The sequence below is a fragment of the Channa argus genome, chromosome 12 (assembly GCF_033026475.1).
Source record: "Channa argus isolate prfri chromosome 12, Channa argus male v1.0, whole genome shotgun sequence".
Lineage (NCBI taxonomy): Eukaryota > Metazoa > Chordata > Actinopteri > Anabantiformes > Channidae > Channa > Channa argus.
Window position 1 is genome coordinate 22,117,501 of NC_090208.1, and position 24,989 is coordinate 22,142,489.

At 42.6% G+C, this 24,989-nt stretch overlaps 1 protein-coding gene across 1 annotated transcript in view; it reads right to left on the reverse strand.

Moving 5' to 3' along the window:
* efnb3b (ephrin-B3b) overlaps positions 1 to 24,989 on the reverse strand; it is a 75,843-nt gene that overhangs the window by 16,408 nt on the left and 34,446 nt on the right. Inside the window, exon 2 of the mRNA XM_067523710.1 lies at positions 21,584 to 21,873. Coding sequence (XP_067379811.1) covers positions 21,584 to 21,873 — 290 coding nt within the window. The remainder of the gene's footprint in view (positions 1 to 21,583; positions 21,874 to 24,989) is intronic.

Genomic DNA, 24,989 nt, shown 5'->3' on the forward strand with positions numbered 1-24,989 from the left:
TCATGCAGATTAGTGTCACTCGGTTCAATTTTTAAAAGTATGAATTTGCAGGGTTTTTACGATAGGAGGATTGAGGTGAAACTGTCTATGTACTGCTGCTGTGTGGAAAAACTGTATGTGTGGCTTCACTATCCCAAGAATCCAAACTAGCTACTGATCTGCGCACACTCAAATTATACTAACATGTCATGAGTGTGAGGAGGGAACATCTATTGCAAAGACAACAAGATTAGAGGGGGCAAAAATGTTAATATAGCGTCGAGCAAAAGAGCAAATCAAACCAGAAAACAACACAAATAACCAAGAATTGTCTGAGAAGAGAAGCTCAGGGAGGGATGAAGCATGTCTCATGAACCTCAAGCACAGCGTGAGCCTGTCTCTTAGCCTCCAGTGTGTTTGTTGCCATATTCGCCACGTCATGAATATCAGGTTAACAAACGTAGTCATCAGGAATGTAAATGCAACGTGAAAGGCACAAGTGCAAGTGGGTGTTTTGTTTTGCTCCGGGCAAACTGGGCTAAGGCTGAAGCAGTTTGAGTCTGTGTGTGTTTGTGTCAATGTGTGTGTACAAAGTGCTCCCATCTGTGCAAACCAACCTAAAACCAATGTGTTACTTCACAGCAGCTTTGCCTTTAAATTCATCTTTTTAGTTCCACTTGTTTGGATTTTTGGACCACACTCCCCAGAAACAACCACAAAATAAAGTTTGTCACTTGGGTGGACTAGGAACTGTGTGCGTGTGTGGGTGCAGAGGGGCCTTTGGGGTGGGATTTACTGATGCCTTCCTGTTTAAATTTGTAGTTTTCAATCTTCTGAGGTTCTATGAGCTCCCAGGTGTCAACCAGATGATGAAGACCATATAACTTGATCCCGTCTCCCTTGAGGTAGTGCTGAAGGACTCATTCCCTCTCAATCCTTCTCTCTGTGTCCCTGCCCCCCCCCCCCACCAGAAAATGTTGGATCTCCTCACAGAAATTTCCTGTAACTAAAAGCGTCTTCATAAATCTGCTTTGGTGCTTTTATAACCTGGCTATGACGCATTAAGGAGGGGAAAGGCAGTGAGACGTGCACCGAAACAGAACAGGCATTATGTTAGCTCCCCCTCAGTAACAACACAAAACACACCAGTCAACTATTATTTTCAAATTCCAAATCTGAATACATAACACATCATTACTTCCAGCATAGCATGAGATTTTCCAAAGTTGTTTTTTTTCTGCACAGGCTGCAAAATTTCTGTTCTATTGTTGAAGACAAAGGGCCACTGTTGGCTGCACTGTGGTAGCACTTGATCCACAAATGAGGCGAGCTACAAACAGGTACGGCGCAAAGACGTCTGCATGCTTGGCGCCTCGGTTACACAGTGACATGATGGTATGTGAGTGGTTTGGAGGCAGCAAATGTAAGATACGCGTTTATCACATGAGGTAACAAGAGTGGGGAGAGATATGGGCCGATAAGAACTTAGTGTTGAAATGTTGAAAAGTTTCTTTCTAAAGCTGATGCATGATGCTGCCCGTTCAGCTTTGAGTAAAAGGTGCAGCACAATTTTGCATTAAGATACTGTTGTTTCTATGGTTACCAATTGCTGCTTAAAATTCAACTTTTTTTTGTTGTTTTTACAGAAAAGAGCATCTAATCTGACCCATGCAATACTGAAAGGGCAAGATAAATCAAATTACTTCACTAGCTAAAGTGCATAAACAAATTAAACCAGACTTCTCATTTCTTCTGGCAGCAAATAGGCTGATTTCTGATGGGAATGCTCCATAATTTGTATTCTGTAATAATAAGGTAAAAGCATGATTGAATAAAATTGAACTTACTAATGCAATCGGTGGCATTTTAACATGTTTCTTTTAAGCCTCCGCAAATGAATTTGAATAAAGGAAGAAGCTGAGGTGATGGGATGTGGACAGGCCAAACGCTCAGAGCCATGTCATGGTCACAGGTTGAGCTCACATGATGTGTCACATGCTGACCCACACTTTAATTCATGAGTAAGACGCTTACTCAAAGCCCCCAGTTATAAACACACCTCCACAGAGGAGACCCCATCACCTCAAAACCCAGGCATCAACAACCCGCTAGTGGAAAATTATCTCAGTGTCTTTGGTTGCCTGTGTCTCTTGATCTCTCCTGTGTGCTCGATGACATTTTAATTCTCAGCAGTCATTCCCGTTACAGCCTTCCTGTTCTATTACAATCACCATACACACACTCTCTCTCTTTCCTCCACCCCTCCCTCCCTCTGTCGCTCCATGTCCCGATGTCCTGGCCACTCAAAAGGTGGGCGGCTCACAATCACATTGTATTAATCTCTAGCATCAAAACGCACAGACACACACAACAACAAACTGGGCCAGAGCACAGCAGCCTCCAAACCCCCTCCCCTTCTCCTCCCACCGCCCATCACAGCTCCAAACAGGAGGACTGGAGTGAGAAACACACCTGGTCGCTACATCTGACAAGCACACACATGCACGCGTGCTGCTGTGATGGAGAATGTGATTGCTTGTGACAGAACCGCTGCCATTTTATTGTTTAGTTCTGAGGCAGTGAGTTAAAAACATATTTGAGGGCCTGAAGATCGCTGCTGTTGATGAAATCCATACGATAATTTATTAGACACTGCTAGCGAGTCTAATAAAATCTATTATAAAGTGTAATGCACTTGCGTTTTAGCATGTGTATGTGACTACAGTTGTGAACTCTCATACATCTAAATGTTTCATGTAAAGGTCAGGAATTAATAAACTCGGTACCTCCAATACTCAATAAATCATGACACCTTGATCACAATCATTATCACCGGTCATTATTTAAAGGGCGACTTCACCAATTTTCAACTTGCTCTCTGTGCCTTTATTTTAGGGTGTAAATGTAAATTAATGCTTTCAAACCTTCCCCTGACTTCCCTCTTTGCTTCAAGCTGAATAACTCCTCCAGATGACATCACTCGGAGGAGTTTTTCTTTATTTGGAGTTCAGATGATGTCAATGTAAGGAATTAAATGTAAGGAATTAAATGTAAGGATAATTAGTAATAGGACAATTCAAAAGGTTACCAGACTAAATGAATTTGAGGTGTGGGGGTCTCATTTAGACACATTCATACCTTACAGGCTGATTGCTAGGGTTGGTGGAATTATTTGGCAAATACTGGAATTTTAAAGGCACTTGTGTTGCTTTGTGTTACTGAAACTGTGTAAAAAGTGAATAAATATGTATTCTGCTGTGCGTCCACAGCATTAATAAGCACATCATAAACACAAAGTCAGACTTCTTCCCATTCGTCCGCACATTAATTAAATGAGAAACAAATCAGGGGCGAGCAAATGTAATAAGCTGGACTGCACCAGTTCAGAAAATAATCCACGCCAAATAAATGTGACCGCCAGAGCATAGACATGCATAATGGACCAAAAGAAAGACAGGCAGGGACTAAGTGAAGGGAAAAAAAGCTAATGCAAAAGAACAGAGAGAACAGAGAAACCCAGTGACTGGGTGGATGAACCTTGTGTGATGTCAGTAAAGTGCCAACCATGTAGAACAGTCACGACCAGTGTTTCTTGCAATTGGGTCAATGTTCTTGTCCAGGAGTAGCAAAGGCATTCTGTGCGTTTTTCTATGTGTGTGTGTGTGTGTGTGTGCGTGCGTGTGTAGTCAGTATCTATCTGTTACCTTTCACAAACCTGCTAGAAACTGCTATCCCTGTCAAGTGCACGTCCATGTATATTGAATGAGTACTTCAATGACTACTTATCAATACTTAATGAATACTTATCAGTGAATCCCCGAGTGACTTCTACAGCACTGATTTTTTTTGAAAGCCTTTTAAAAAGGTATGCAAAACATTTTTAGATGCGGCTCAGTATGTAACGCACTGCAGCGCTGGCGGGGTGTGGTGGTGGGGAGGAGGCCGAACTTGCTGGCGAGTTCATGGCGGCGGTTGAATGTCTGAATGTGATATTTTCCAGCGCTGTCTGAGATGATGCTGGATTTGCTGCAGTCGCACAGAAGGGGAAGCAACACTTAAAGCTATTACGGTGTATCTGGCTGTCTGCAGATGCTTGTGTGTGTATGCGTGTGTTCATGTCTGTCTCTGTGTGTCACTGTCTGCTGATGTCTGGTGGCGTGTGTCCGTCATAAGGTTTTTGTGTGTGTGTGTGTGTGTGTTTGTGTGTGTGTGGGTAGCCGTTCTCCATTCTATCAGCCAGTAGATTGGAGGCCTGGAGAAATGGGTCAGCGCCAGCCTTGTCGTCCCATCCCACTGTGTCTCCTGCTCTTTGCTCGTGTATTTTTTCCCAGCCTCTCTTATTCCCAAGTCGCTCCAAGAATAAAAACCGAAACACCTCCGGTTGTCCACTCCTCCTGCGGCTGCTTAGATCTGGGTTAAACCAGAGAAGTCCATCACTCACTCCTCCTTTTTCCTCCCCTCTTTTCTCTGTAAAAAGTCTCACTTTGTGTTTAAAAAATGTCCAGAGGAAGAGTAAGACCTCATGTTATATAAGTTCTGCTTTCAAGTCTAAAGGGACAATTGATATTTAGACTGATGTCAGGAAACCCAGCTGTTTCTTTAGAAGGATTCCAATGTACATTTTCACTACACTCGCCCTTTGGTCTCTTTGTGAGATCTGGCTCAGCGGCTTGCTCATGGGGACTGGTGATTGACACCTGTTGCAATAGTCTAGCATTGGCAGGTCGCTGCCTCTCCTCCTACTCCAACATCCCCATATTCACCCTATAGTTTTTTGTAATTCTGGCTACAGCCCCCCCTCTCTTCACCCTCACAAACCCATGTGCTCACATTTACACACCTATGCAAGCACACAATCAGTAAATAAAGGCCCTCAGTCTCACATTAGCCTGATTTACTGCCTCAATTTAAGCATGAATTCTGTGCAGTGAAGAGGAAAACAGGAGACAACTACACCTAACTCGCGGTTCCACGTCTCCTGTCACTTTGTCATACTTTCATCGCAGGGGAGGAGGAGAAAAAAAAAGCAGTCTGTTGCAGCAATCACTCTCCCTACCAGTAGCTCTTGCCTTCCCTCCTCTCCAACGCTTTCCTCTCCCTCGCCTTTCAATTACTGCCTTTATGTTTCCAGCCTTCCTGCCGTCCCTCTCTTTGTAGGGGCTTCCTCTCAGGCAGAACCTAGCTGTGACATTGTCTGTCATTGCAGGATTACAGCATTGGCGCCTCGCCACGAACATGCCGAAGACACAGAGGAGGCGACACTCACCGCATGCTTTCTCTGTGACGGGGTACAAACCCTTCGACTACAAATACAACTCATGAAACACTGTATGAATCCGAGCCCTAAACTTCCCTCGGGGGGCACTGAGCTGTCAGATTTTCTTAATGAGAGTGACTTTGAATCAACTTTGTAAATGATGGTGACTTTTAAACAATAGGGAAATTGCTAAAAAAAATTGGCCCGATAGTGTTGAGAGATTACTGCTGCGAATATTAAAGGCTTGTATCACTATTTTTAGATTCATTTATTAGCTGATATTTTCTGATGTTATCTCATATCATTTCCCAAAATCCCTTGAAATCCTATGCCTGACAAAGTTTGAAAAACACTTTGAATTGTATCATGTCTATCCAACAACCGAGCGCAATATACGGTTTTAATAACATCAGTCACACAAAACATAAAGAAAATCTAAAAAAAGCACACACGTGTTCAAAGTGTTACACACAAAGCCATTTTGAGAACCCCTCTGAAGGACGGGCGGTCAGAAAACATTGGGCCTATTTTTCCTGGGTTTGATATGTAGGTTAGGTGACCTTTGGAAAAATAGAAATTAGGAGAACAGGGTAACGGGAAGGGGAGAGAAGTTGCTCAACTGAAGGACAAACGTCTGTTAAAACAGAAAGATAGGAACAATGCAAAAAAAAAAAAGAAAAAAAAAAGAGGGAAGTGGGTCAACGGTCTAAAGGGAGGAACATGACAGCGATCTGTGACACGTAGCAAGAGAGAGAAAGTGAAAGCAAGTGGGAAGATGGCAGCGGGGAGAAGGGAGGGGTTTCTAAATTAAGATGAAGGGAACCAGAAGGGTGTGAAGGAGGAGGAGGAAGAGTGAGGGTGAAAATGTGAGAGAATGACGAGAAAAGGCAGAATCCATGGGAGGCAGGAGCTGTTAGAGAAAAGGGTCTCATAAATGTCACTCCTTTCTGAGTCATATTAAAGGCAAATGTCAAAGACTCAGAACTTACAGGAGGTTAGCTCCACTAAATACACACAAACACATGTATGAAAGCTCTCAAACATGCAGAGTTTTTTTTTCCCTTTCAGACAATCACTTCTGAAAAGAGGCAGTGAAGGAGTGGGCCTGCAGAGGAGCTGTACATCTTAAAGACTGTAATTACACATAACTGTCAGTCTAATTAAGGCTTTTAATGAACTCCATAAGCGCTTAGAAAGGACAGAAAGCGTCAGCCGCTGGAACAAGTGCGTGTTTGTTTGCATGCGTGTGTGATAAATGACGCACTCAAGGAAGAAGGTGCACATAAACGCTGACACAATCAAACATTTTAATGAGCCCGAGTGCAGCTTTGAGGTTCACTATCTAATAAACATGCATACCTGTAAGGGTCTCTCATCTCCGTTTGCAACAGCCAAACACACACAACTAATTATTCCTGTCATGCTCTCTATGGTGATAAAGTGCCGAAGTCCTGCCCGCTGCAGAGGCGTGACTGGACCTATAGGACAGACCTTTGAAACAATTGGATTTGCCATTAAGGAAAACTTTATTTCAGGCTTTGCTGAAATACTTCACAGTAGAGGCTAATCTGCATTATACATCATTAAACTCAGCTGATACAACTCCTGGCTGCACTCTCTCGTTATTTGGCCAGGTATAGGAAAATAGATTGCTCTCAAAGACTGGAAAAATGTTAGGTCTTGATCTAGTGGCAGATACAGAGTAATAACCAAAATGAAACAAGATTTGATTGTGTGTGGGCAAGCTCAATAGTATAATGATGGCACAGAGTACAGTTCTTGTTGAGAGCTTTTAAAGGGTCCATTCAAATGATATTTGTTTCTACCACTTCTTCAATATGCTGTAAGTGAATTTGCCTGTGAAGCATTGGGAAACTGAAATTAAAAATAATACATAAATCAACAATACCAACTACAAAAACAGAGAAACTCTTTGATCCATGGGGAATAACAGTTCTTTGGTAAATCAAACCAAAACATGCACAGGTAGCCTTTACTGGAAAGTTGCATGAGAAGTTGTTGCTTCTAGCTTTAACACGTGTGAAGCTAAACAGCTTAAAATGTTTTAACACAGAACCTTGATCCGACCCAGTTCACAAAGTTAAAGGACTCCTTTATTCATTTAGAACTTGCTTCTTTTGGTTTAGTACATGTACATAAAAGCAATTAAACTTCCCACTGACTTCCCTATTTAAAAAACACCTCTCAACTTCTAGCTGAACAATGCGTCCAGATGACATCACATGGAGGAATCTTTGAGCCATCTTGTTGCTCATACTACAGACTCTGTAATCTTGGTCAACCTGCTTTTCCAGAGCTCCCCCAAATGACATCATCTGAACTCCTACTGATGAAAAACTCCTCCGGCTGATATCATTTGTAAAAGTTTTTCAGCTAAAAGCAGAGAAGTATTTTAATATAATGAAAAATGCGGTACAAACAGGAAACAGAAGTAGTTCTACCAATAATACCAATAATGAACAACTAAATGGTTTTATTTCACTTTCTCGTGATGATGGGGGGAGAGGTGTGGACTGTCTTCTAACGAATATTGTGACGGTGAAGCTCCTTGGCTGAATTTGGAGGCTGTGGTTGGTGGGTCGTGTCATAACTCCTGGGCACCGCGACATTATTGTGTTAAAATTACTTTTTGAAGAAGCTTTTACTATGAGTTGCTACTTGGTATATGTAGCATTGTAGTTCCAATGAAGACTCACTCCTTTGTTGTTAATTATTGTGATTTAACGCACATCTGTTAAAAACAGTGACACATTTTGACTGTTGCTACATTGTTGTTGTCACCATTAGTGACATTATTATTTTCAATGTCAGGGGCCACGGCCCCCGTCTATTCTAGGGCCTCAGCTCACAGACGAAGAAAACAATCTCTCTTTTCTTTCTTGTGGAAGTTTCTTTTTCTCGTTGCATACCATTCTTTCAACCAGAAGCTATGTCATACAGAGTAGATACTGTGTATACACACACACACACACACACGCATAGAAGCACTTTAAACCTGGCTCAGTTTAAATGTTTAAATGCACCAGCCAAGACTTGGCTATAACACAATCCTGACAAGCATGGAGGTCCTTCTAATGGATCAACACAGATTCAATACAATGTGCCAGTGTGTGTATGCTTCCCTTAAATGTCCTTGAACCATGACTGCAATACTTGAATAGTGAGTCATGCATTCACATGTGTACTCTTTGTAATACATGCTTTAGCCTATATGCTTAGATATGTTAGAATTCAGAAATGTTTTTACTAATCTTGACTAGCACAAACCCCCCCTCTCGTCACCCTCTACCATTATTCTTGTTTCCAAAAGAGGAAAGCAGGAAACACACACAAACACACACACACAACATAGGAGCCAGCCAGCCGAAATAATACATCTTGACAACTGTGCCTGCATTCTGCTTGAGGGAGAGATTGGATAGAGAGAAAGTGGAAAGAAGAAGGGTGAGATATGAAGGGGAAGATGATGGACAGCAAAAAGCATAGGGCAATTATATACTGTTTCGTGTGTGTATGTGTTTGTGTGTGTGTGTGTATGCAGACTCAATGTGTGTAAATGTCTATATGTGTGCAGCAGTGAGAGAAACAGAGTGATGACAGTTGTGTTTGTTTAGCTCCTCTGTGATTAAAGCAGCCTTCTACAAGCTGTGTGCTTAGCTGTATAGCAGCCTGTCAGTTTTTTGCAGTGTGTGTGTGTGTGTGTGTGTGTGTGTGTGTGTGTGTGTGTGTGTGTGTGTGTGTGTGTGTGTGTGTGTACGCACATGCATGCTTGTGGATGCCTCTGCTTTTCAGAAATGTGGGTATATTTGCAATCTGCATGTGCCAGTCTCTATTCAGTTTTAAAGTGTGTTTATGTGTGTCTTAAATCTTATTTGCAGGTCATGAGTGCGCCTTGGACTTCATCCATGTGAGTATACATGTGTGTTTGTGTGTGATACAGTTTTTTTTTTGCATCTCTTTCCCAAATGTGTGTTTTTGTGTCTAATCCCCGGGTCTCGTTTGCTTAAGTGAAATCATCCGCGGATATGTGGTGCAAGAGGGACTGGAAAAACCTGTGTGTGTGTGTGTGTGTGTGTGTGTGTGTGTGTGTGTGTGTTTGCGTGCGTGCGTGCGGCTGTGTTTGCATTTGTGTGCTCATTAGTACAAGGTTTCTCTTCGTGCTGTCCTGAGGTTTGTTTGCATTCTTGTCTGTTTGATTTTGTTTATTTCATCTGACAGCTGAACAGTATCTGTCTTTCTCCTGTTTTCAAGTTCAACAAGTTTATTTCCTGATAAGATCACACTCTCACTGTCAAAAGTACACAGAACTAAGTCTGTCATTGTAGATAAAAATGTGTGTAAAACGAAGCTTTGTAACAGCTATAACTGTAAATAATACTATAGCACAACATTCCGGCAGTATGTTAGTACACGGCAGGTGGACCATATACGAGGGGTTTTTCATTTGAAAAACCACTATGAAATACTAGAGAGGGATAGTGGAGTCTGATGGAACTCAATTAATAGAGGGACTGACCCTTAAATGAAAAGGTCACAGATTCGATCTGTGTGTCCAATCAAAATGTCCTTGAGCAAGACACTGAACGGCACCTGACCAGCCACCATAACAACACAAAACATCAATGCTAAATGCCTGAATGATGATGCTCCACTGATTACTGGGTGTGTATTAGGCTGCTACAACCTTTCCTTCAAGTCAAGCTGAAAGCCACAGTAACATTTACACAACACAGTAACGTGTCAAAATAGACCCAGAGGTATTTTGAAAGCATTGACCAGAACAAGGGAACTTTGGAAAGTAGTATCTTAAATCTAGAGTGTAGTTTTCCACATGTATTAATGATTAAAATGTCCTTGTCTGGGCACTTTTTCATTTTATGATTTCATTTTGTGAATCATGCATGTCAAACATCCAAGTGGAAAAGTCATTCTTTTTAACTATATCTGATGAGCTGAAGGTATCCGTGTCCTGCATCTCTCACTTTTCTTAGCAGGGAACTTAAAAGGGAGAGTTTTAAGTGTGCCATGCAGAACGAGAGCTCCAGATACACCGACCGACCTGCAGAATGACAGAAATAAAGAGGATAAAGCAGAAACGCAGAGGAGAGAAAGAGAGTTTCCCACCTGAGCAAAAACGTTAACAGGGTCAAGTGTGAGCTTCTAGTGTAAAAACAGCTCAGGCTAATTCATGGCTTAAACCTCCCATTCACACGCGGCACACACACACGAACACACCCAGCTCCCGTAGGATCACAAGCCTACTACTCTTACCTCCAAGGACTGCTAGCAGCTCTTTTGAAAGGCTGGATGTAAAAAAAAAAGGTGCCACAGCATGGCAAAACATGGCAGAGGAGAGACATTTTCTACTTACAAACCGACTGACAAAATCTCAAATAACTAGAGCTGATTTGGAGGTGTAAGGATTGATATGCAGTGTGATACACTCTGTACACTCAAGGAGCAAAAAGAGTGCTCTTCAACATCAGTGTCTTCAATGACGGGTACTTGGGTAAAAATATCAGTTCCACACTCAGTACTCAGTGATAAAAACGTAGGACAAATCCCAGCAAATTGGCAGAATCATGTTAGCATCTCATATAAAGCACTGGCCCTAAATAAACTATGAATAATCTCTCATTCAGTGTCATATTTGTGGTTTGAGCAACCTTTTACTTTCCCAGAACTGTCGCCAACACTTCTTTGATTACTTTATCAGTAATCCATTTAGAGTAGTGTTCTAAAGTGTTGTAAATCTGTTCAAGTCATCACACATTTCTTAATCACGCTCCAAAAATAACAAACCTGGAATTAGTTACTGTCTTCTTTCTGTACAGCACAAGCGGAGCCAAATGCAAGCTATCAAAAGGTTTATGGCGCGCGTATGAATCACTAAAGACCAACAAACCACCGCGTTTGCCTTGTTATATGGTAAAATAAAAGACAAAATTGGATTTTACTCTTAATTAAAGCTTCACATTGTTTGAAATGGGTGTGTACTAATGTAATAGTGCTTTCTTGGCAAGGTCGACGTTATAAAAACAGTTCATACATCTTTAAAAGGGACAAACCTGGATAAATAAAGGTCAAACCAATAAAACAGGACATGCATTCTGCATTAAACCTTGTTTCTCCTCCCAGCCGGGCAGCTTCCAGAGGCAATGACAGCAGAGCTGTTTCTACAGATGAGGTAAGACGCTATTCACCCCAACAGGGCCCTCTCTTCTCACAGCGCCACCAAGAGAGCAACCAAGCGAGACTGGATGTGCCAATGAATTAGTTCACTGTTTTCACTCATTATACCGTAGTGACTGCCTCACTTTTTCTGTCTTTATTTACACCCTTTTCTTCATCGCCGACTTCTCTGGCACCACACACACATAAGCAACAAAGACCCCGCTTATAATGAGGTCATAGTGGTGTCTAAGTGTGTCTTATTCTTGTATGGTTAGAGTGTGTGTGTCTGTGTGTGTGTGTGTGTTTGTGTGTTTGTGGGGAAGGAGGAGGATTATGGCAGTTCCAAAGCTGTGAATAGGGGCCAGGCTGGGCCTCGGCCCTGGCTGAATTAATTACTCTAATTAGCTTCTTAATTGCATATATTAAACCAGTGGTTAGCAAGGCTGGAGCCGTGGTTAGGGTCTGGATCTAAAGCTTGAGCCGGGGGTGGGTACAGGCGGACAATGGGGTATTACACACACACACACACACACACACACACACACACACACAGGGGTGGCAAATTAGCGCCACCTTCCCCCACCCACTTGAGGTAGTCTAAAGTGGAAAAACGAGACCAAGCACTCCCCTCTAAGATGAGGGTATTTAATTATCTAACACCCCCCTCCTCATCAATATATAATCAGCACATAAAGCAGCAGATGTGTGGGACTAATATGGACCATAAGCCCCCCCAGAGGGAACAAAAAGGATTAATATTAGAACTACTGGGACTACTTGAAGCCGTCTTCATCTGACACTCTCCACTGTATCATTTACCCAGCGCTCTGCTTTCTATGACATTCAAGACGCCAAACCTCGCTGCTGATTTGTGACCATGTAGCCTCGCCCCGTCTGGCCCTGCAGCACTTCACACAGTCTTGACACGGACCATGACAACATCGGCATCATTAGTTCCACCACTTGGTCCACACCCCAGCTTTTTTTTTTTTTGGCATGTACATTCTAAACTTATTATCAAACCCTTGGCTGTCCTGAGTGCACAACATGCATCAAATTCAGTCTTTTTGGCTTGAGTTGACCCGAAAGAGAGAGAGAGAGAGAGAGAGAGAGAGAGAGAGAGAGAGAGAGAGAGAGAGATAGAAAAAGATGCTCTTGTCAATAAAGTTGGAGGGTGTGTGTGTGTCTTTGATGAGAGGCAGGGGGCGATAAATAAAATTTGCCAAACAGCGGCTTGTTGTATTTATGAAATGCGCCCAAAGTATCTCACAACAATGAAGATTAGTCGGGAATAAGTAAACAGCCCGTCTGCTAATGAATCTGTCTCCTATAAAAAAAAGTGGAGTACATGTGCACGCACACAAACCGAGCACTGACTGATAATGATGTTCTTTGTGGCGGTTTTCCTGGTAATTAGCGCTGCTGAAATAGTGGTAAAAAGGATTTGCAGCTGATTGTTTGTCCTTGTGTCCTTGAGCCGTGGGCCCTCTTGGTCCGCTGAGTGTCAACACTGTCTTCTTCAACTGTCTCCTTGCTGCACACAGCAACCCTTCTTTCATGGCGCCGTCCACAGCCCAGCCTTCTTCGTCTTCCCTCAACAGCTCCCTCTCTTATTCTGGGTGCTCAAATTATGCTAGCTTGTCTATCCCTGTAATTTACTGTTTCTTTCACATTTCTTCCTCTGCTCCTCCTCTTCCTCTCCATCTTCTGCTGCCGAACAGCTGTTGAGTGCAATCCAGCACCAAGAACGCTATGTTCTACCTCACACATGCCATAAAAATGTGCTTATTGACAGTTTTATTTAAAACAACTCCGGGTTCAATATTTTGAAGAAGGCCACTTCAACACATGTACTGAAGGCACTGGGATTTGAACCACCGACCATGCAGTTGACCTGCTTTACCTCCTTCCATCCTTGGACAAACTAGTCCAATGAAAAACAACCAGCTGTGTGTATGTCATTGTTTCAACATTGTCTTTTCAAGAGATAGCAAAAAAAAGTCTAAGTGTCATTAGAGCCAGGTTAAACCCCCCTCTTTGTGTGTTTATGCTAAGCTAGGCTCCTCCTGAAAATAGAGAAAAGAATCGTTTTTTCCTAGATTGTTAAATCGAAAAATGGAGGACACATAGCTGATTGGGAGAAGTTTCAGCACAACGTTAGTCAGTGTGTATGTAAGCAAACACACACACAATGTCTGTGTGCCTGTGTGTGAGGCTACACATCTGTCTGTGTGAATGTGCTCATTATGTTGATCAGGGGTCATGTTTGCGTGAACCTAGGCACTAAATCACAGCTATATTAGCAGGCTAATGTGTTCTACTGATGGCAGAGGTCAGCCAAGAGGTGCGCTTGTTTTTAACTCCCCCATGTCTGATTGTCGGAAAACACATCCTTCTGCAAACGGTTTCTGAGCAGAAGGCAGCAGCACAATGACGCCATTGTCTGTCCGGCTGCGATGGGGAATGAGAAAAGTTTGTGTATCTCTGTGTGTCTGAATGTGTGAGAGAGAGATGGATAGTGTAAGGAAGGTTAAATGAATCATACATACGTTAGCCGGGCTCAATTCAATTAGGGAGGGATTCTTCTTGTCTGACCTTTAACAGCAGAACCGCATTCACACTCACTCATGCAATCAACCCCCACCCCATCAACACAACTATACAGGCAAACTGTCACAAACTACGCAACTCGCCTTCCACACAAACAGACAGACCCACAAACATGATTCTCACGCAATCGCGCAGACCAACAACCACAACTCCAACCTCTGCACTCACACACAAGCACTAAAACAACATCACACGCCCGCACATACACACACAGCCAATCTCACAGACAGTAGCGGGACTCTGATTGCTGACCTAAATCGGCCGGGCGATCTGTCACTTTCTCTTACTCACACTCAGCACACATCTTTTTTTTTCCCATCCCTTTCCTCCCCTTTATCTTCTGCCTCTCACTTATTTTTTTTTTTTGCCCAAATATCGCTCTCTCTCCCCCAGTGTCACTTTACATCAGTTCATTCCCGTCCCTCTCCCCTCTCCAATTATCGTTAACAAAAATGCCTTGACCTCATTTGTGTGGCTCCAAAAGATGATGGTGCACAGTGTGTAGAATGTTTGTGGCGGCATCCACATAGTGTATTTAAGTATGTGTACATATTCTCCTGCATATAATGAAGATACATACAGTCGAGCTCAGGGGAATCTCAGGCTTAATCATTTAAAACACTTGAGTTGACTGCTATCCATTTAAATAGAGTCATCTTTTCTCTTATCCACTGAGAGATGCAGATATACTTTATCTCTAGAGGGGAAATTAGTTGGATCCATTGCACAAAACCCCTGCTGGCCTATTCTATTCCATTTTCCACTTTTGCACTTTATTTGAGGCTATTTTCACACATGAGGGTTTAACTGAGGCACTTCGCCCTAAGAATTCGATGGGTTTGGTGGAGCGTGAAAAATGTGTTGTGGGCTCGAAAAGCAGTCTCAGGTCCAGCTCAAAATAGTTGTCAGGGGTTGGCTTGGAGCAAACTCTAGGCTGTTCCCCTGAGGGCCACAACAGATGTGAAAGCCTAAACACACTTGATGTTGAAAAATGTGTAACACAATTTTACTTGTGTGTCACTAGGTACAGTAAGATTCATGGTGGTTGGGAATATGAGGCTCTAGTCTGTGGGTGGATTTGTAAATTCGAAGCGAAGGAAATGAACTGGAGTAAATTTCAGTAGCCATATAGCAAAGAGTTGCATGAATCCAAAAACGTTTCAGTTTAAAAGTTTCAGTTTGTAAAGCTTCATCTGTCTTCAGTTTTATGGTGACATTGTGATATTTATTGTAGATCTAAATGTCATAACTATATAAAGTTGGCACAAGTGGTGACACTGTGTGGGATTTCTGGTTTCTTCTTGCTCGTTAATGGATTTAAAGCATCAAACAACATTAAAATAATGAGAGAAAAGTGTATAAAATGCCATGTTTATACAGTGTGTTATTTTTTTACTTCACCAGAAGGTATTAAAGTTTATATCTGCCGCAGACGTACAGATGGGATATACTGTGCAGTTCCACACAAGCATTTCAATTTCAGTGGTATTATTGTGCATAAAACAACTCCTCCTCTAGCTCTAAGCCCCTCACTGTGGTCATCTTGTTTCTCCTTCATTCACCCTCTCTTCTGCCTCCTTCCTGCAGCTCTTCCTCTTCTCTCCCCAGTGTCGGTGGTTGCTTCAGAGCCTGGCAGGAGGCTCAAATCAGAGGGCTTAAACTTGATCAAAAATTCAGCAGATATAGATTTCTCAGAGTCCCAGGATTCTTCGCATCCTCCACCCAGCAGTTTTCCATCCTTCCATCCTTTCATCCAATGTCTCACTTGTGCTCTCCTTCCCTGCAGTCACAAACAAAAGTTGTGTGCCACGCACGCACATAAACAGTAGGAGCTCGTGCATGCGGCCATGCATGTATGCACATGGGGAATCATAAACTAAACACAGAGTGGCGGAGAGGAGCAGCTCATTTAGGCTGCAGTGCAGTGTTTCTCTCCGCTTCCTCTCCTCCATTGTCTCTTCGCTCTCCTCCATTTCACTCTCCGTTTCACTGTCGTTCCCAGCGTTTCTCTCTCTTAATCCATCTCTCCCTTTCTCTCCCTCTCTCATCTCCCTCCCTCCCTCTCCCCCATCTGGATTCTGTGTCATTTATTTCATCTTAACCCTGATAAATAAAGCAGTGAGTACCTCTGCATTATTGAACACTTTGACACTGCTGTCTGCACTCGTTGCGCTGGCCCCGTGATGTCCAACAATTAGACCACACAGATACACACAGCCCCACCCTGTCCCAGATTACCGACCAAAACTGGCTAGAAAATACTAAAAGCGTTACACACAAGTTCAAGGACAAAAAATAAAAAATAAAAAATGAGACAGAAGAAGAAGAGAGACAGATGGATAGAAATGAACGATAAACAGAGAGACAGAGAAGTGGAAAACAAAACCGAGTCAAACCAAGAGAAAATAAAGTTTGCAGAAAAGACAGTGAGATGCCACCATATGCAAATAACCCCCATACAAACACACACGCATCAGCACACCATTAACTTTCTCCAAAATGTCACACACTCACCCAAAGACACACACACACACACTTTCAAACATGCACAAACATAAAAAAAAGAGTTATTTTTTAAGGTGTTCAGGCTTCACTCAGCTCTTCTATTATTCATATTAGCGGGGAGGGGGGTTGTTTATCTGAGCCACTGTGCGACGACAAGCACTGGGCCCTTCACAAAACCTCCCGGGGACCTGCTCTTTTTAAACACCACAGAGATTCATTCATGCAAACACGCAAAACACAGAAAAACACCCCTCCTGTCCACCCTGTCCATCCTGTCCATGTGCATAGCCATACATGCACACTGCAGCAGTCCACAGTGGACACATAATTTCATACCTGTATCTGGCCCTGAAATGTGCACACACACACACTGGCGCACACACTGCCATCTGTCTCAGTATGCAACAACAACAACAACAACAACAACAACACTACAGTCCCACAGCGACTGACCCATTCACCCAAACAGATCTGACCAATCTTTGTGTCTTTGTGTGTATACAAGCTATTTTAACATTATTTTGTGTGTGCCACCTGTGTGCGCATGTGTGTGTGAGTGCATACATTTAGAAACAGGCCCCTGTGTATGGAGATATGAGCATGCATATGTTAGTGAGAGCACCGAAGAAGATTACCTCTGTGTGTGTGTGAGTGAAAGACGATGAGTGAATGATGTCATGTGTGTGTTGACCGTGAGCTTGAAATAATTTACTGCTGGTGTGCACGTTGTATGTGTATGTACAACATATATGAACACTGTGTGTGTGCGTGTGTGTGGGCGCGCGTGCACGTGTCCCATTCCCCTGACAGCAGCAACAGCAGCAGCAGCAATGATTGAAAGTGACCGCGTTGTTTCAGTGTCACCCTGCAGATGAGGTGCTCTGTCTGTGTGTCAGCTGACACTCAAATCCCATTCACATCAGGGACACCAAGGACGACAGAGCTGTCTCTGTCCATTGTCATCTTCTTCTATGGATTTTTCCTACTTTTTCTTCTTTTGCACTTTCCCGTTTTTTTTATTTCATCCCTATATGTGCCTCTTCAAACTTTTTCTTTCTTTCCACATATCCTCTCCCTCTCTCGTCATTGTTGTGACTCAGTCTCTCTGTGCGTTTCCACCTTTCACTTCCATCACTCGGTTGCCAAAGAAAAGATTTGGGTTTGACAGTTAGCCAGGCCTATTAAATGTTGTGTGTTTTAGGTCATTCTAGTACAACATGGGTGGTGTTGGACCATAAATTAAACATTATTAATATTAGGAAATTACAGAAGGGCCATTTTCCAACACTTAAATGCCAATTTGGACAATGATCTTCACTCATTCTGGTCTGCAAATAATAACAGTAATAATGATGATTGATTGTCAACAACTATGACAAAACAACAGACTGATCCTTGGTCAGTGAGAATGAAGCTCCCATAAGCTGATTGCATAAGGGTATGTTCACCAAAATGGAAAAAAAAAATGAAAAAACTTCCAGATTTGCATAGACTAGTTCTTTGGTAGAAAACAATTCAGTTAAAAACTTCTCACATTGATATATGTAGATTATCCAGGGTAACAAGGGCACAATTACTGGAATGGAAATCACTCAAATCTGAGGCAAATGCTCATGGATGGATTAGTGAACAGGCCTCCTGGAGGTCAGGGTGCCCAGGGGCCACAGCTTCTGAAGTTACTGTTCCTACTTCCTGTTTGAAAAGAGGAAACAACACCTAAAACCATCAAGAAAAGCCGGAAAATGACAAAAACAGACTTAAAACATAAACATCTAATCACTCACTTGCTTGGTACATCTAGGACTAAGTGATTTAACAGAACTGACCCTTGAAAATCAACTTTTCCAGGACCAGTGTTAACAACGGCTCGTCTGTTCTTCTCGTGTGTACGCTCTCCTTTAAGATGCAGACCGGATCAGCTGCAAGGAGATAGATTCCTCCTGCAGCTCTTATGAGGTAGACACATCAGTGATACTGCAATCTGATTGTGAAGATGTGTGTTTTCTTGTGTGTGTATGGCATTCATGCAAAGAGTGTGTGTTACACAAGGTCCCTGGTGCCTCCTTTCAAAGGATTCATTAAAAGAAGTGAAAGGCTGGTCTTCTGTGTGTGTGTGTGTGTGTGGGGAGCCTCGAAGAGAGACACTGACAAAACAAGGGAGAAAGAGTGTGAGAGAGAAATGGGTTTTTACATAAACTCTGATTATGAATGAAAACACCGATCGATGACTATAACTAATCGATTTCCCCACTATTTATCTCCTCTCCCCAGTCTGCGGAAGTTAAGAATTACATTTAATGGGATTCAAGTAATCTGATTACAAAACCCTGGCATCTGTGATGCATTATTGAGTGCAAAAACAAAGGAAATTGATTTTTTTTTCTGATTACTTACTAAATTTACTTAGAACACAAAGATTATTTTCACTCGAAATGATCACCGATGCTACTTATTTATGATCATAATATGAGACTCAAGTCCTAGAGGGATGTTTGTATCATTTGCTATGCACCAAAGTGGCAAACTGCAAAGGAAACTGATTACCCAGTGGGCTTTAAGCAACTTACTGGTAATCTATAATGAGTTTAACTTTGAAATTAACCTCCACTGCCTTGGTTTTTCCTGCTGCTCCACCAGCCAACCGCTCCACACCACCGCAAATACGATCTCCACTCTGTGCCCAGGATGCAGTTAACAAATTAAATCATGCTATACTATAGGTTAATTAAAACAGGATCTCCCCGAGGGCCTCGGCACACAACATACATTTACTGTAACTAAATAAAGGCACAAACCAGTAAGGTGTGTTCAGTTTACATAACAGCCTCCTCGCAGCGAGCGCACACAAGCTACTGCGAGATATGTGTCTCTAAATGAGCAGCAGGATTAACAGTTATTCATTCTCTCGCAGCCTCATTAAGTACACAGAGGCTCTAGCGGGAGACTCCATACAATTCTTCATTAAAGACACATGATCCAAGACGCCGCTCACTATACATGAGCTATCGGGTGACGTTATCAATAAGTCATAAGTACCAAAAGCTTTATGCGATCAGCTACTCTCCCATCTCCTCACTCTACTATCACTCTTCCAGTGTGTGAATAAACCTATGAGTGTGTGTGTGTCTGTCTGTGTGACCTCGTGTTGCTGCTGTCATTGATTGGGGCTGGAGCTGTCAATCGATCAGTCTGGTCTGTGTGGGGAGATAAAGGTGTTTCTATCTCCGGTTACCAGGTGGGAGTACAGGAAAAAATAGAGTGTGGAGCACATTTGGCTTCCTGCTTCCATGTTTTCAGCCTTGCTAAGTGTTTTATGACTGGATGTATTTTCCTGCAAGGTAATGAAATCCAGCTTGAAGACAGATGTTGTGAAAAAAGTGTATTCCCCAATGTGCATGATAAGTAGTTCAATGGGTGTGTCTGACACCACAATTACAATCTGTGCAATCACGTTCGGATTACAAACTCAAACCTTGGGCACTTGAATCATTTGGAGCACGAATTCTGAATAGGAACAAATCCGGCAACTTTTCTAGGATAAAAATAGTAAATGTACAGACAAAAATACAACTATCAGACGTGAATGGTTCAACAGGGGCTGCTCAGTAAGGAAGAAGTCATGTGAGATTGTGTTCACTGACTGAATATTAGACTGTTAAAGGCCGAATCCAATGGCACACCAATGTACTTCAGTAGCAGAAACTGAGTGCGGCTGAAACAAGTGAGCAAATATAGAACACAAAGGGGAATGAGGGACTTCACAGACTTCCAGATATCTTAAATTCTCTTTGTCTCACTCTCTCTCTCTTTCTGTCTCTCCATCTCTGTCCGAGGTTTCGCCTGGCTCTACTTGTTCCCTCATTTTTAGGATTTTTTTTTCCTTATACCCGCAGATGAAAAGAAATGAAAAGAGCATTTGCACACCTGAGTGAACAGAGCTTGCAGGTGCGTGGGAGGGGAGCTATGGGAACCAAACATGGTCTGTCTTTCTCTCTCTCTGACTATCCTGCTCACTCTCACACTCCTGAGGTGTTTTGATTTGATTTGATTTTTATTTTTTTACAGTGTTTGTTTTGGAAACTTGGGAGCAAAGGAGGGTGTGCGTGTACATACACGCATGTCAACGCATGTAACATGCGGGGTTCATGTTGTGCACACTGCCGAACGCTCCTGGCTTTTGTCCTGTATTTAAAAACAACCCAGAAGTTTCAGCTGACGTGACCTTTACATGCAGATTGTTCCATCCGATACAAATGCTTGGCCTGGCTCATCTTGATGACCTCATCAGGCGTTTGCAAAGTCCTACTCCAAACAAACGCTCAGAACGAAGCAAAACAAACTGCGCTTCGCTATGTGTGGTCACTGCAATGCTGGTAGTAACAATAAACAGGAGCGAGGCCAACACAGCAGCCGAGCAGGACAAAGACATAGCAATGACAAACACACACACACACACACACACACACACTCCTAGAAACGACATTGAGGCACAAATGTAACCATACATCTGTAAACACAAAATCCCACACAAGTGGCTGAGAGGGACAAACCCAGGGACACACTGTAAAAAAAATTAAATGAATAAAAAGTAAGTTGGGTTTTTTTTGGTGTAAAATAAAAAAGCCACCTTATGTGTTTCATTCCACGGAGGTGAAAATGATAATGATGAAAATTAATTCAAATGATTCATTGAGTGTTGTGAAAAAACTACCTAAATGTCCTGAACAAAACATGCCCATCAGGTCCTTTTTTGCAGTGTAGGTCCTACATTGTATCCACCACATCACACACACACGCGCACACACACACACACAATTCTCAAACCTAATTACTCTAAATACACCCGCCCAACCATCATTACTGAAATAAACAAACACATTCAGCACAATCAGAAATCAGCCATGCAATCATAACAACCACCAGCCCATCTTCCTCCACACACTGCAATAAAGCTCAATACACATGTCCACACACACACACACACACACACCACCCCCTTCTTTCCAGTGTTCAATCTACTTCCTTTTCTTGACTCACCGATGATGTAGTAGTCATGCATACTCTTGAACTCGTGGCCCCAGAGGTTGGGCGAAAACTCCTGGAACTTGATGGTGAAGCGACGTTCGCGGGTGGGCTCGTCACAGGTGAGGACGATGTTGGGGGTGCCTGACACCTCGCAGCGGTCCGCCTGTTCCCGCGACGACACGAGGTAGAGCTTGTAGAACTCGTACTCTGGCGTGGACCTGGCCGTGTCCAGCGGAGGGCAGATGAGGTCCAGCCGGTCCCCAATCTGAGGGTACAGAACGTAGCCCTTATCGTCCCTGAACCTGGAGGAAGGACAGAAGAAGCACCAAAAAAAAAAAAAAAGGAGGAAAGAAAGAAAGAAGAGAAAGGCAGAGAATGATTAATTCAAGTCTTCCTGCAACAGTGATATAAACAAGTCCAGAGCCACCTGTCCTTGGTGCTGAATGAGCAACAGATGGGTCTCTTATTTCTCCTGCTTCTTTCTTATTTTTCCTCCTTCGTGGGTAACAGGTGCCTTTACTGCTGTGCACTCAACTGCACAAATAAATTTTTACCACAAGAGCTCACGCGCTGCACTGCTGACCCCATGAAGCGGTGGAGAAAAAAAAAAAAAAACAGGAAAATATAACCACCACTTGATGATCCACATGAGGCAAATAACCACCAACCTAAAGGCAAAGGAAAACCCTGATGTATGCTTTCTCCTTACAAAGTTCACCACAGAAATGACCCATTCAGACATATTTTCAAGCGATCCAAATAGTCGCATGTATGCAAATGTTAACTCACAAGTGTAGAAATGCCTGAATTTTACTTGAGGCTATGCAGAATCAAAACAACAAACAAATGCAGATTAATAAAGCAAACGTTGCAGTGTGAATATGTGAATGTATGCATGGGAAATGAAAGTGAACTATTGTAAACAACGAAAAACTAACTTTTGTTGTTTGTAATGCAAATTTTTCTTGAAGAACTCAAGTTTTCCTTTTTTTCCTCCCCTTATATTTGGAAGTGGGAACTGACGCATATCCACAGAGAATTCTGCTGATCAGCAGAAAGAAGCCGGCGCCGATGCCAAATCTCAGGTACGTACAGTTAATTAGTTTGCTAATTAGCTGTCTTGATGTCAGTCTGCCATCCTCCTTCTGATATGAAGGATGTGCAGTTTGTTTGTTTGGAGCCTAACTGACAATTTGACAGCTGTCATCTGTGGGACCAGCGGGAACTCTAACCAACATTCTGATTAAATTCAACAAAAGTATGCATGAGTGTGGTTTACTATTGCCACCATCATGCTTTACTTTGGCTTTTAATGAGCAGCTTTGATGTTACATGGTCCTAATGTTGTTAAATTCGGTACCCTACATGGGTTTAGAGGAGATATTTCACGTGAAAAGTGAAGTTAATTCTGCATATCAGCACAGTTAGAAGCCTACATGACAAGTACAGTTGCCATGTGGAGGCCTGGCGGGCTCACTGTGTGTTCCTAAGCTTCCTAAGGTCTTTCTAGTGCAGAGAACATGAAACACAGCAGTCAGGGAGGCATAAACTCAACAAATGACTCAGACTCTGTTATTCCCCTCACAGCACAGGGCCATCTCCAGCTTATAAGGTCAAAAACTATGTGTTATCAACTTAGCTCCCGAGGCTTATGATGACTTTAATGCTCCATGCTCGCATGCTTGACTAACCGTGGGAAAACAGACAGCAGTCCATGCACCACCATAGTGACTTTATCTCAGGTGGAAATAAACTAGATAGAAAGAAACAAAGTGTTTATAGTAGTACAAGATAAAGAGAAGGAGGAGGGTTGTTGGATTTTCTCCACCGTTCCTGTGTATAGTGAATGTTACGTGACGCTTTTGATGCGGAGATGGGAGGAAGAAAATGCCTGTAATGATAAGAAACTCCTTTTTTTGTTTACACCTCTGACTCATATGATGTTTCTGGTTCCAACAAATCCACATGAGCAGCTGGGAGTCGCAGCACTCAAACCTGCTTAATTATGCTCTCTGTTCTGCTGTCAGACAACGACTCGACCATGAAAAAACAAACAATACAGGAGCACAAACATGAAGGCACCGAGAATGATGTTACATAACTGTATCGTTAAAAAAGATAAAACAAATCCTGCTTATGTCACGTTTGCAACAAATGGCACTTTCATGTGTCCAATAAACTATTCTGTCTACCTTGCGGCAACAGATTTTTTATTTTATTTTTTTTTAAAAGTCAGGCAAACGAATTATTAAAATGTTTGGTACTGTAGTAACAAACATGGCAGAGGTGAGTTTAGTTGTAACAGCTATTAACTTTCTTTCATCCTTGTATTTTATATTTGTGCAATTTAAAGTGCTATACGCTACAAAAATTAATATTGCACTTTTCGGGTTGCAGGTTGCAATAGCCAGAGTTTCAAAACATGAGCCAAAAAAGAAGCAGCAGAAGCTGAGATAACATAGTATGGATTGAGCATTAATAACACCGAATGCTACATTTCCAGTAATGCAGCTAAAAAGAAAGTGTCTGTAAATATCTGCAAAAATATATCATCATCATTATAGGGAGATTTCTCAGATTTTAGTCTTCTTCCTTCAGAACCTATGAGAAATGAATCAATTTTCACAGGCTGTGCAGCACTGACCATGAGACCTAAACTTGTTTCCGTGTGTAGAATCATAGTGCCACGCCACCAAGTAATGCCTGAGAAAATCTTCTTATGCTGAATCTTGATAGCCTCACTAGCATCACATCATAGATTGTTTTTATCCCCCTGCCCTCTCTGCATCAGATTCATTCCACTTTTTCAACTCAAAATGGCTGTGTAGGTTTCTGACCACAGCCTCCATGCACTCCACGTCTTCTGCTTCCCAGTGCTGGGAGCTAACTGCTTCACACCTGCTGTAAATTGAGACGTAAGCTTTATCTGTTGGTGTGTTTGGCTGGCGGCATGCACCGGAGGGGAACTTGAGAATGCAGACTGAATGGTGGAGGAGCTTTAGCTTGGGCGGGCCCAGAGGCCTGCTGGGAAGCCACTGTTCCATTTCTCATTACCCAGGTCACTCGGGGTTATCAGGCAATACTTAGACTGGAGAGGTAGGCACTCAGCTTCACTCAACACGTACGCACACACATTTCCCCTTCCTGTTGGCCTCCGACAGGCGAGCACATGCACTCCCACCATTTATAGAGTATGAACTGTAAACATGGTGGCAGTTCCTGGGGCTTGTGCAGCTAAGCCCAAACACAAAAATCTATTCAATACATACACACACACACACACACACACACACACACACACACACATCCAAACAAATGCCCTCCCACTAAACACAAAAGGTTTGCCCAAACACATCCACCCACATACAAACACACAGGTTTAGTTTTTCCTTAAACATGAGCTCTAAAACCCACTAGC